The 13,251-nt window shown below is 37.5% G+C and overlaps 1 protein-coding gene across 1 annotated transcript; it reads left to right on the top strand.

The window, feature by feature from the left end:
- Positions 1 to 6,401: 6,401 nt before the first annotated feature.
- Positions 6,402 to 13,051, top strand: CENPW (centromere protein W). Its single transcript, XM_014071741.2, has 3 exons — positions 6,402 to 6,557; positions 10,873 to 10,986; positions 12,483 to 13,051. Exons 1-3 carry the CDS (start codon positions 6,468 to 6,470, stop codon positions 12,507 to 12,509), a joined length of 231 nt encoding a protein of 76 aa, XP_013927216.2. The 5' UTR covers positions 6,402 to 6,467; the 3' UTR covers positions 12,510 to 13,051.
- Positions 13,052 to 13,251: the final 200 nt, after the last annotated feature.

The following is a 13,251-nucleotide window of genomic DNA, read 5'->3' as shown; positions in this document are numbered from 1 at the left end:
TAGTAAATAAAATAAATAAATAACCTTGCAAATGGAAATGTACAATTGCTATCATCTAATCCTAAAATCTTATTTTTCCTTTGAGCGAGTCACAATTGCTTTTATAGTCTGGTCTGTACTTAGCTACTCTAATGGCAATTATTAGAATGTTACTGTAGCATTTTTGGTTTCTAGTTTGCTTTCATCATGTTAGAACATAAATTGCTGTTTGGTGTCTATCATGCAACCATGTATTGCTCTTTTTCCAACATTTTGTCAAGTTGTTGAACTACTTAACATTGAAAAAAGAATAATTTATTGTGACAAATACAAGGAAGGTTTAGAGTTAATCACTTTGCAGGCAATCTTCTCATGGCAATAGCTGAAAACATTGGATATACTACAACATATTCTGTGATAGTTCTGCATTCTTTCAGATCTGAAATATACAAACTTCACGCATTATTTAAACCATTACATTACATTCTCACACTTTCTCACACAAGGCTTAGATTAGACTGACTGACGAACCACCATTTTTATAGCCTTTCCTCCACAAAATGTAACATATTTTTTTTAACCATCTGGATTTAATTTAAGCAGAGAACTCAGAAATAAATAACAGAGTCCTTAGACTGTGCTCTTCCAAGAGCTCTTCTGAACATGATAATAATAGGAAGAACATAAAACATAATTGCATTATGCCTCCAGTATCCCACTGTGTTGGAAGGTAATAATTTACTGTTTCTTCTTGCTCCACTAGTAGATGAAAAAGCTTCTAGATTTAATATGGCAAGGTTTATGTAATTGCCATAAAGATACAGAAGTGTTCACTGCAACAGAGATGGAAGGAATTAGAAGTACAATTGGCTTTTTGCTATCATCCTTGTCTTATATAATTAGCTTAGAGGATAAAATTTCAAGGATCGTTGCCATCCATAAAATTCACTCCCAATTGATATTCAAATCATCGTGATGAGTCTTGCTTTAATTGACTGTTCCTTGAATTCAGGTGCATTTGCTATAGTTCCTGTTAAATATATTGTTGTCTTAAGTTCATTTAGGTAGATTGTCTTGCATTTGGTGATTTACCTGAAAAAGTTTTATTTGAATGTAGGATTCTTGGCACGTAATTAAGCAAGGGCTTGTGGAGAGATCCTTATTTTATACACAGGTTTCCTTTTCCCATCCTTATGAAGACTATTTCCCACAGAATAGGTGTCAGAATTCTTTGCAGCTAAAATTCCTACAAGGAAGCAATGTTTGCAAAGAATAAGATGTTTATTTTTCAGAAAGACTTTCACAAAATGAGATTATGGTGAGTCTTGGCACAATATTGTTATTACTTTTGACTAGACTAATTTTCTCAAATTAGAAGCAACATCACATACTCTGGATGCTATTAGTGTTGGTCCATTCAGAAATACCAATTTCTCTACCATCTTTTTTTACTGGCCAAGATATTGTCTGGGGCACTTTAATTAAATTTAGTCTGAATTCAAAGTACACAAAGTGATATACATCACATAAATTTCCTTGTCACTGCAGTTATAAAAATATATATTAACTTTTAATATTCATGAATCATTTCATATGTCACTGGGGTGGAGTTATATATCTTGTTTTGTGTCTGCTGTCTATTACTCTCTTCTTATTTTTTGGGGTGAGGAATGAACTGTATTCTCCATCTTACAGATTCCTAAACATTTTGGTGGAATTGTCAGCTATAAACTTTATCTTGGGAATTAGAAACTCATGAAAGCATTTTATAAAATCTCTTTGCACATATTCAGAGACTACTGATTGCAAGAAAATATTGGTTGTTGAACATGAGTCCTTAGTCAAATACTGTATGCCATTCAGTATTTTATTTCTGATCTATGGAATGAATGTCTACTAGCTCATTTAATTTAAAAGATACTTTGCCTTTATGTTCTTTTATCTCCTTTCCTCCTCAGCTCTGCTCATTTCTACCTTTACACGACCTGTAACATATGTTTTGCCCATTGAATGGTTTGATTCACATTTTTACTATTGATACGTTTGTGATTGCGTGGCACGACAAAACCGCGCTACGCAAAATAGCGGAGATTAAATCGCGTTGCTAAAGCCGCGACGTCATCACCGCGCGTCATCACCGCCGCGACAACAGCGCGGCGACAGAAGGGCATTCTACATGCTTCGTTCTTTGCTTCCAAAGGTAGCCCTCCTCCTCCAGCTGACAGCGGCAGCGGGCACGGGGCAAAGCGGGCTGCCCAGCAGCAGCAGCCCGCGGGAAGGGTCCAGCACAGCCGCGGGGGGCAGCAGGAAGCCTGCGGGGGGGGGGCTGAGTGGGGCCGCCGACGCCGGTGGCGGAGGAGGACGAAGCAGCGGCAGCGGCTGAGGCTCTCCCAGGGCCGGCGAAGCGGGCTTGCCCAGCGGAGGCAGCCCGCCCTCTTCTTCCTCAACAACATCTTCTTGGACGGGCGGCGGCCGCTGCTGGGCAAGCCCGCTTCGCCGGCCCCGGGAGAGCCTCAGCCGCTGCCGCTGCCGCGTCCTCCTCCACCGCCGGCATCAGCGGCCCCGCTCGGGCTTCCTGCTTCCCCCCACGGCTGAGCTGGACCCTTCCCGTGGGCTGCTGCTGGGCAGCCCGCTTTGCCCTGTGCTCGCTGCCGCTGTCAGCTGGAGGAGGAGGGCTACCTTTGGAGGCAAAGAACGAAGCATGTAGAACGCCCTTCTGTCGCCGCGCTGTTGTCGCGGCGGTAGGGTCGTTTTTTTCTTAGCGCTTCAGATGCCGCGGATTTGCCTCCGCGCTTATGTCAGCGCGGATAAGGGCATCGCGGTTTTGTGGTGGAACCTGTGATTGTTTCATACTTCACTGAATGGGTGAAATAGAGTGAGTCCCTTCTTCTAGAAAAAATAAATAAGATTGTTAAGACTCCTTAAAAACTACATTATAGAAAATCAGAATTGGATTAAATAGCTGCCTATCGTTTTAGGTGCTTTGTTAATCCCATTGTTTGGGGAGTGAGATGAGAAATCTGTGAAGGAATAGAAAACAAGTAAACTTTTTTTTCTCCCTCTCATTTTAAGTATTAATTAGAGTTTAATTACAATTTCATAATTGAAATGTATGTGCAGAATATGTACTTCAATAAATATTTTAATATTCATGCACATATAAATGTATAAATGTTTATTACTTCTTTCAACGGTCAGTTTGGTGTGAGTTGCAGACCTTCCTTAGGCATGAAAGCCAGCTGGGTACCTTTAGGCCATTCAAACTCTTTCATCTCAACACACCTCACAGGGTTGTTGTTGTGGAGAAAAATAGGAATGTTAGGTAGGTTCACAACCTTTAGTGATATTTTAAAAAGTAGAATACAATAATTAATAACATTATTAATATAATTGATCTGGGAATACCAAGGGATAGCAGAATACAAGACAAAGAATTGGGGAAAATCACAAAATATCCAGATTTTGGAAATCAGAATTGAAAGTTTATGGCATAAATCAGCCATGGTGGTCCCAGTGGTTATCAGCACACTAGGTGCCATACCAAAAAATCTTAGATGCCAGTTAGAAAATCTATGCATAAAATATTTCCATATGTCAATTACAAAAGGCCACGCTGCTTGAATATGCACATATATTATGCCAATACAACAACCTAAATTCTTGGGAAAAACTCAGCTGTATGAAAATCAACATCAGCTAAAGAACACAGCGATGATTTCACATTATTATGTACAAGATAGATAGATAGATGATAGATAGATAGATAGATAGATAGATAGATAGATGATAGATAGACAGATGGATAGACAGACGGATAGACAGACGGATAGACAGGTGGATAGACAGACAGACACTTCGGGGCAAATGTTTTTTACTCCCCAAATATTTTATATTGACATATATTTCACAAAGAAATATTAACCTATTTGCATTTATTTTGTTTTTCATTTCTGATAGTTATAACAGTATACAAATATTCTTTATCCAAATATATGAAAAAATGGAATACAATCATTTATCATGTAATTATGAAATTAAAATAATCAATATGATAATCTATATCTTATGGAATGTTTTTTGCTAGATTATTCTGTTTGAACAGTACTGGAAAAATATGCTTCAAATTTTTTACTAATTTAATACCTGGATAAACATCAATTATTTTTCACTTGAATATGATATGGCAAACTTAAAGAAACATATGCAAAATATTTGCCTCCTTTTCAATCCTAATTCTATAAAAACAAGAAAGTCCAGTTGCCTCCTGAAAAAGCACCTTTGGGACAACCATGACCTGGATGACTGAGAATCTCTACAGACTTTCTTCTATAAATGTGCCGAACTTTACACATGTAAACGGTAACTTACATTAGTAATGTAGTATCCAGAGGCAATAAACTTGCAATGTATCATTATACATATTGCAGAATTAGATAAGTTTTGACTATCCTAGCTGAAAGATTATGGAAGTCTTTTAGTTACACATTAAATGTAGGAAAAATAAACAGAAATGCTACTAAAACAAACATAAAAACACTGCTGAGACAACACATTCAATTTTAATTTTAATATGAAAAGTGATGCTTGATCTTTGGTAGGACAAAAAGACAAGGCTCTTAGCCCAAGAGTGTATGTTGGGTTTAATAAAAGGTGTTCAATGAGAAGTTGGACAGCTATTTATGGACATACTGCAGCTGGATTTCCTGTTTTAAAGTCCCTAGCATGTGGCTTATAACACTAGCACTTAGACTTATATACTGCTTCACTGTGCTTTTACAGCCATTTCTAAGCAGTTTTACAGAGTCAGCCTATTGCCCCCAACAATCTGAGTACATTTAGGGAAGGTATACACTTATCTTTTCTACCTGTTTGCAAATGTGAGCGAGTGTGAGATCCTTCCGTGCATGCACTTTTGGCGAAAAAAAGGGATGGGTTGCCATAGAGCCAGGCACGGGTGGGCGGCAATTTCAGCTACTGATTCGGGTGATCCACTCCGACCCGGTAGAATACCACCTCTGATCTGGGTACTCATTTTACCCACCTCGGAAGGATGGAAGACTGAGTCAACCTTGAGCCAGTGAGAATTGAACTGCCGAACTTTAGCTAGAAGTCAGCTGAAGTAGCCTGCAGTACTGCACTCTAACCACTGTGCCACCTCGGCTCATGTTACAATTAACATATACATCCAATTTGTTTATGAATATGAAATAGGCTATTTTAGCTTAAGGTTTGAGCCTAGGATGCCCAAGACAAGGCCACCTGCAAGATATATACCACTACCACCAGAAATGGTAGCTGGTTCTTCTTTCTGCTCTTTGGGACTAAGAGCTTAGCCATTTTTCAGGTTGCCCATGGAACAGGTTACTGTCATGGAGACACTCTTGCTCTATCATCTGTCACTCAAATTAGTTCTGTACGTATGCATAGTACCATTCTGGAAGAGTGCTACATTTGTCTCCAAACACATTTCACCTACTTGACAGATCTCAAATATGGAGAGGTAGATGGAGAGATTGTGAAGAGCATTGGAAAACTCCCTCCTCTCTCACCTAGCTCTCTCTCCTCTGCACCTTACCTTTGGAATTGGGTGGCTATAGCAAAATTTAATGAATGAACATATTCCCAGGTAAATAATTGCAATTTTGAGTCAACCTATGAGAAGTGTTTGTGAAAGTGAGTACACAGCTTATAATCAGTTCAGATATGTGTTGATCAATTTTTAAAATATCATATTCTAAAAACGGGAAGGTGAAACAATCTGTTCTTCTGTGGTCTAGATGTAACAATAAGCTTGAGTTGAATAAGTTTTAAATTGATATCATGTCTTTTTTTAATGTTTCTTCTCTTATGCTATTTTTCATCAATGCAATGTATGTAGTTTACTTTCATATATTACTGATATAGTCATTCTTTGTTATATTTCATTAATAAAATTAGTGAAAAGATTAAAAACAAGACTCTTCGTTTGATGATGAGGGCATTCCTTAGAAGCCTTTCCGATCACGGCGTAATCCTTCGCGGGCAAGATTCCCTTGCAACTCTTTAACCTTAAGCAGAACTCTGCATATACATTTGCAACTTTTAAAATAAATTCCTGACGAATTAAGGGACATTCACAGGCCGTTCAAGCGCTACTAAGTTTAAATAAATCAGTTGTACAAAAATACCGTCTTCATTTGGAAGTCCGTTTGGAAAGGGGAAGCAACTATACGCCGTGTTAGATATTAATGAAGATAGAAACTGCAGGAAGCATTCACTCAGCGGCTTCTCTCGATAGTCCCGCCGAATGGCACTCCCTTCCACCAATCGCTCCAAGGAGAAAGTAGGCGGGTTGATGCATCAGCCGCTCCTGTGACGTAGTGGCGCACAGCGGCAGATTTGAACTTATACAGCGCAAGCGCGCTCGATTCGTTCGTGGAGTGTTTTGGGGGTGAGCAGCTCTTCGGATATTCTTCTTGATTCCGAGAAAGGGTTTCCGCGCCGCTGCGATGAAACGCACCGTGCCACGAAGCACTCTGAAGAACCTGGTGAAGAAGCACAAGCCCCAGCTCCGTTTGGGCGGCAACACCGACTTACTAGTGAGTGGGAATGGGGAGGGAAGCTAGAAAGGAGGGAAGTAACTGCTGTCAGTTTCTTGCTTCCCATAGGTTACTTTTAGTTAAGCTCATTGAAAAACTACTTCCTGCCATTCCTATCCGCTCATTTATGAAAGTGCTTTGCCTGAAACGTGAAAAATTTAATTCAAATTTAATGAATCGTCTTTGTGCTCTGTAGTGATGGTGGCTGGTAAACAGTAGTAATCTGGGATTACTTGTGTCATGTATGCACATGTGTCATAGGTGCACAATGGCAGAGAACTGAAGGAGAGCTGCACCAATGTTTGAACATTGTAAAAGTTGTCAGAAGCTTCTTTGGCTGTTGTTTGTCTCGCCATGTACATGTATACATCTGAACTAAATACAATACAAATACAATATCAGAGTTGGAAGGGACCTTGGAGGTCTTCTAGTCCAACCCCCTGCCTAGGCAGGAAACCCTATACCGTTTCAGACAAACGGCTATCCAACATCTTCTTAAATACTTCCAGTGTTGGGGCATTCACAACTGTTGAATGTTCCACTGATTAATTTCTCCTCAGTCCTAAGTTGCTTCTTTCCTTGATTAGTTTCCACCCATTGCTTCTTGTTATACCCTCAGGTGTATTGGAAAATAGTTTGACTCCCTCTTCTTTTTGGCACCCCCTGAGATATTGGAACACTGCTATCATATTTCCCCTAGTCCTTCTTTTCATTAAACTAGAAATACCCAGTTCCTGCAACCGTTCTTCATATGTTTTAGTCTCGAGTCCCCTAATCATCTTTGTTGCTCTTCTTTGCACTCTTTCTAGAGTCTCCACATCTTTTCTACATTATGGCAACCAAAACTGAATGCAGTATTCCAAGTGTGGCCTTACCAAGGCATTATAAAGTGGTATTAACACTTCACGTGATCTTGATTCTATATCTCTGTTTATGCAGCCTAGAACTGTGTTGGCTTTTTTGGCAGCTGCTGCACACTGCTGGCTCATATTAAATGGTTGTCCACTAGGACTCCAAGATCCCTCTCACAATTACTACTATTGAGCAAGATACCACCTATACTGTACTTGTGCATTTTGTTTTTGTTGCCTAAATGTAGAACCTTACTCTTTTCACCATTGAATTTCATTTTATTAGATAGTGCCCAATGTTCAAGTTTGTCAAGATCCTTCTATATCTTTAGCCTATCTTCTGGAGTGTTGGCTATTCCTGCCAGCTTGGTGTCATCTGCAAATTTGATGAGTTCCCCATTTATTCGCTCATCCAAATCATTGATGAAGATGTTGAAGAAAATTGGGCCCAAAACAGAGCCTTGCACTACATACCTCCCTCCATGTAGATGCAGTTCCATTGAGGACTACACGTTGAGTGCGGTTGGTCAGCCAGTTATGAATCCATCTGGTGGTGATGCTGCCTAACCACATTATTCTACTTTATCTAGTAGTAGGTTATGATCTACCTTATCAAATGCCTTACTGAAGTCCAAGTAAACTATATCAACGGCATTCCTCTGGTCCACTAATTTTGTCACTTTGTCAAAGAATGCAATAAGATTAGTCTGGCATGATCTGTTTTTGACAAACCCATGTTGGCTTTTGGCTATTACTTTGTTTACTTCTAGGTGTTCGCTAATTCGTTGCTTGATTATCTTTTCCAGAATCTTTCCTGGTATTGAGGTCAGGCTGATAGGTCTACAGTTTCCTGGATCTATTTTTTTCCCTTTTTTGAAGATAGGAACCACATCAGCTCTTTTCCAGTCATCTGGCAGTACCCCGGTGCTCTGGGATCTCTGAAAGATATAGTTCAGTGGTTCTGAGATCTCGTCTGCCAGTTCCTTCAAAACCCTGGGGTGTAATCCATCCGGTCCTGGTGATTTGAACTCGTCTAGGGTAGACAGGTGCTCACTTACCTTTCTTTTCTTTCTTTCTTTTCATCCTTTAAAACATATTTTATAGATGTTAAATAACATTTGTTGGAATCTCAGACCTGGGGGAAGCCACTAACAATTTAGTTTCATTTTCATTTCATTTCATTTCATTTTAATGTATGCCGATTAGTGTACATTCAAAGTGACAAAAATATTCTAAATCTGTTTAAAAAATGCAAATAAGCCCCCCCTTCTTCTCTCAAATTCTCTCATAACAATAAAGTTTCTTACCAGCTGTTGCTTTTGAACATATTTGTTCTGTTGACAAATCAGTTTAAATGGGAAAATGTATGTTTTGATATTTCAAAAAGAAATTTTTGCAATTATTTTTTTCTGGGACATGCATAATATCATAAATGTTGCCACAACATGGGAGAATGGGTTGAGTTTGCATTGTGACATAATTATTTTGATCATCAATGTTTAGAAATGGACACTGATGTATGTTATATATTTTTTTTTTTTTGCGCAGCTCTAGTGATTACAGTAACACTCATTCTTCCACAACTTTTGGATAAACAAACTAATCACCATCTCTAGAGATCTAATAAATGTCTGACCACAAAAATGTAAACCATAGTTATTCAGTGCTTTAAGAATTGTAAATCACCTGCAGTCCAATAATGTTGAATGTGTATATATAGTTGCAAACTTGAAAGCTTGATAGACTATGATACATAGTTGACAGGCTGTACAAAGCTTGGTTCACAAATTGTGCAGGCTTCCAATAAGTCATTGTGGAGTACAAGATTGATTTGCATTAGATATCAACTGAAACTATAGTAAGAAATATCGAACTTTATTAGGGTTTTTATATAAAAATAACATCCTTAGTGTTGTAATAATATAATTCACTTATAGTATTGAACATCTTACATATTCTCAGAAGTAGGTCCTATTGATTGCAATGCTTTTATTTAAATGAAAGCTTGTTGCTGATTTAGTACTGCACAATGTTGGGCATGGTTATAATTAGAACAGATCAGGCTGAAGACTGATATCTACTGGATTGGCTCTATTGGATCAGGGTTATCCATAACTAATGTAAAATGCTGTTGTATGTTGTCTACTTGAAAGGAAATGGTTCTTTATGACCATGAAGTAACATTTTATCCAATTTTTGTCTGTCTGTCTGTCTGTCTGTCTGTCTATCTATCTATCTATCTATCTATCTATCTATCTATCTATCTATCTATCTATCTATCTATCATCTATCTATCATCACAACTGAAGGCAGCAAATTGTCTAATACTCCTACTTGCTATTTTCCCCACAACAAAACATGCCAGGTGGGTTGGGCTGAGAATGAGTGTCTGGCTAAAGGTCACCAGCTGGCTTACATGGCTAAGGGAGGAGGTCTATAACTCAAATTCTCCTGGTTTCTAGGCCAGCACCTTAGCCACTACTCCAAACTAGCTCTGTAGTAATCCTGAAAAAGAAATCCTGAAAAGCAATAGCAATAGCAGTAGACTTATATACCGCTTCATAGGGCTTTCAGCCCTCTCTAAGCGGTTTACAGAGAGTCAGCATATTGCCCCCAACAATCTGGGTCCTCATTTTACCCACCTCGGAAGGATGGAAGGCTGAGTCAACCCTGAGCCGGTGAGATTTGAACCGCTGAACTGCTGATCTAGCAGTAGCCTGCAGTGCTGCATTTAACCACTGCGCCACCTTGGCTCTACAAACTCTACCTCTGCACCTGATCTGAATCCCATTTTTAAGGTAGATTATTGGAGGAAAGAGCTAATTGGGTTTAGGGAGACTTGAGTTCTAGGTCTCCTTCAGACATGAAGGCAGTTGGGGGACCTTGACCCACACCCTCTCTCTTAGCCCTAGTAAGGAGGCAAGGGAGACTCACTTCTGAAATCTTGCCTAGAAAATTGCAGGGACTTACCTAGGTAATTACCAGGCATCAACATTAACTGTAAGGTTAAAAAATGGGAGAAAAGAATATATTAAGGTTGTATAAAACTTCATGTCTAATTTTAGAGAAATGCTTAAGAATTAGGCTTAAGTATATCACTTGTCTGCAATTCTTTAAAGCAGATGCATCTTTTCCTTGGCTCATGTGGCTGCCAGATGAAATGATTATGGGGGAAAAGATGTATACTGATTCATGCCTTTCCATGTCCAAGAATGTTTTTGAAACATAATTTATTTATTTCACTGTTTTAAAAAATTATCAGAAATGTATATCTCTGCATTTGATTGGAAATGTTAGCAGTGTCTTAGAAGTAAAAAATATATTAAATTAGATTTAGATATATTGATAAATTCTACTTTGAGAACACTTTAATTAGTATTATAAATAATTTTATAGGCCAGTTTGCTGTAATGTATTTGAGATTTTTTTTGAAAGATTTTGAATTTTGTATTTTTCTTTAAAAGGTACATTTGAACTTCTTATTGTTCATGTTTCGGTTAGCAGAAGAAGCCAGGACCCAGGCTATTGAAGATAAGAGTAAAATAATTAAATATGAACATGTGGTCTCTTCTGCAAAGGTAATCATAGTTAAATTCTTTCTTGAATATTAAAGCTGCATACAATTGTATTAAAGTCTAAGGGAACATTCAGATAAGACTATCTTGTATAAAGAAGATTTTTCTTCAAACTTCATTATAGTGAGGAAAATAATCAGTCGTATAATTATATTATAAATTTATGTTAGAACATGTATGTTCAAATTAAGGTATCTCATTACTAAAACACAAATCAGCAAATTGGATTAAACGTAACTGCTTTTTACAGTAATTCTGTGTCCTAAAATATAATTAAATTAATACAGTAAAAGGAATATTCATTACAATGATATTTTAATTACCATGTCTCCTGCATGCCCCCCCCCCCCCCACGCATGCATGGCAAAAAATTGAAAACCAGTTAGTCGGTGGGAGGCACGTACACATGCACAATGAAGCTGAGCTGGGGCTATGGCTCACATGCCCACAGAGAGGGCTCTGCATCCTGCTTATGGCACGTATGCCATAGGTTTTACTATCATGGACCTTTCCCAGCTAGGCCTCAAAAGATAAAGATGAATCCAAGAATACACAGAGGCTGTGTACTTGTTCCTTCAGAAGGGGTGCGGCTCCAAAGAGTGTTAGATTACCTATCTAATAGCTGGATTACCTATCTAATAGCTGGTGAGCTACCAATCCATATGTCTTAATAACGGGACTCAAACACTCCTCTTGTACCTGCACTGCCTTACTTTAATAATGGGAGAAATAAAGCTCTATAGGATCACCCAAACACAACCCCCTGATGGACTCACTTGATACCTTTGTATAGAATATAAACAAAGATAACAAAATGCAGGATCCCATGACTGCTAAGCCAAAACAAAGCCTGTAAGGCCAAATCAGTAGGGAGTATCCTCCTCCTAGTTCATCCAACATAATTGACTCAGCCAGACAGTATATGAAGCTGCCATAAGGTTAGGGAAGATGAACACTTCCCACTACCCCCAAAGCAAGTCATCTTAGTTTAGGCCAATCAAAGCAGTTTCACTGCCAAAATCAAACTTGAATGTTGAATGAATTGGATCAGGTAATCTGTACATCCAGGAACATATGAAACTAATCAGCCACTATCTTCTCCAGTGGGATATTTGCAGTAGAATAATATTCACAATAGTTATGGTTCTCTTTAGAAGACCCCACACCACTCCCTCTTTCAAAAGAATATGGAATGAAATATTTACCTCACTCTGAATGTCCTACATTTTTCTACTAGGTATCGATAAATCCTAAACTGTATTTGCACTGCTGATTTAAAGAAATGAAAAGACACATCTTAACTGAAACAAAAGTCTAATTTATGTAGGTACAAGATCATTGGTTTACTAGAGTGACCATTATAATAATACATTGTTTAGATGAAAGGCATTTGGAAACAAATAAAAACCATCTAAAGCATTTCATATTAAATTGATGACTAATTTTAAATGAAACATTAAGCTTTTGTATCTAAAAGATCTATGTGTTTTTCTTTTCAGATAATTTTAAAGAAGAGTCGAGGCTAAAGGAAAGAGTTCTTAAATTCATTACATTCGCAGGGTCTTTATACATGATGGAATTTAGATATTTGTGTTTTATAGTTTCATTTTTTTGTGTTAAATAATGTCTTTAAAATAAATCTTAATTCAATATAGTCTTTGATGAAATTTAGTAAATGATTTAGTGACTGAAATAGTTTTAATATTTATTATAAAATATTTTTCTTTTTATAATGATTATATAAGATTCCTTATCAGAGATCTTTAAACATAACCATAACTGATAGTCAGTATGTATTCCTGCAAACCTTTAAAAACCAAAACTTTATTATTTGGAGGATATTTTTAATGTGCAAGTTGTCTACTGTTTATACCTTTTTAAACTTCTGGTCCTAAATCACATTTCAAATAAATAACCTTTCAGCTAAGGAAATATTTGACTTTGTATTCTTGCACTGGCAGACAGACTTTTAAAACACAAAATTATAAATTAAATATAAAAATATTTCAAATATTACCATTTGTAGTAATAAAGTTACTATAGACTGCATTCTTCTCATGTTAATTTTGCTATTTTGTTATATGTTGGACGAAAAAAAAATAAAGTGATAAACAATCTTGCCAGACCCAGTTTTATTATTTCCTTGGATGGGACAGCAGTGATATATTTTTTTCTTTTATTAAAAGAAGAAAAGCTATTCATGTTAGTGATCATAAAAGAAATGAAAAGCATGAAGCAGATTTATTCTTTTCAGTTTTTTAGTAGAAA

This window comes from Thamnophis sirtalis, unplaced genomic scaffold, assembly GCF_051295495.1.
Source record: "Thamnophis sirtalis isolate CommonGarterSnake01/CBP01778 unplaced genomic scaffold, rThaSir2_p1.2 scaffold_6, whole genome shotgun sequence".
Lineage (NCBI taxonomy): Eukaryota > Metazoa > Chordata > Lepidosauria > Squamata > Natricidae > Thamnophis > Thamnophis sirtalis.
The sequence above is the reverse complement of the archived record's forward strand: the minus strand, read 5'-3'. Positions and strand labels throughout refer to the sequence as shown.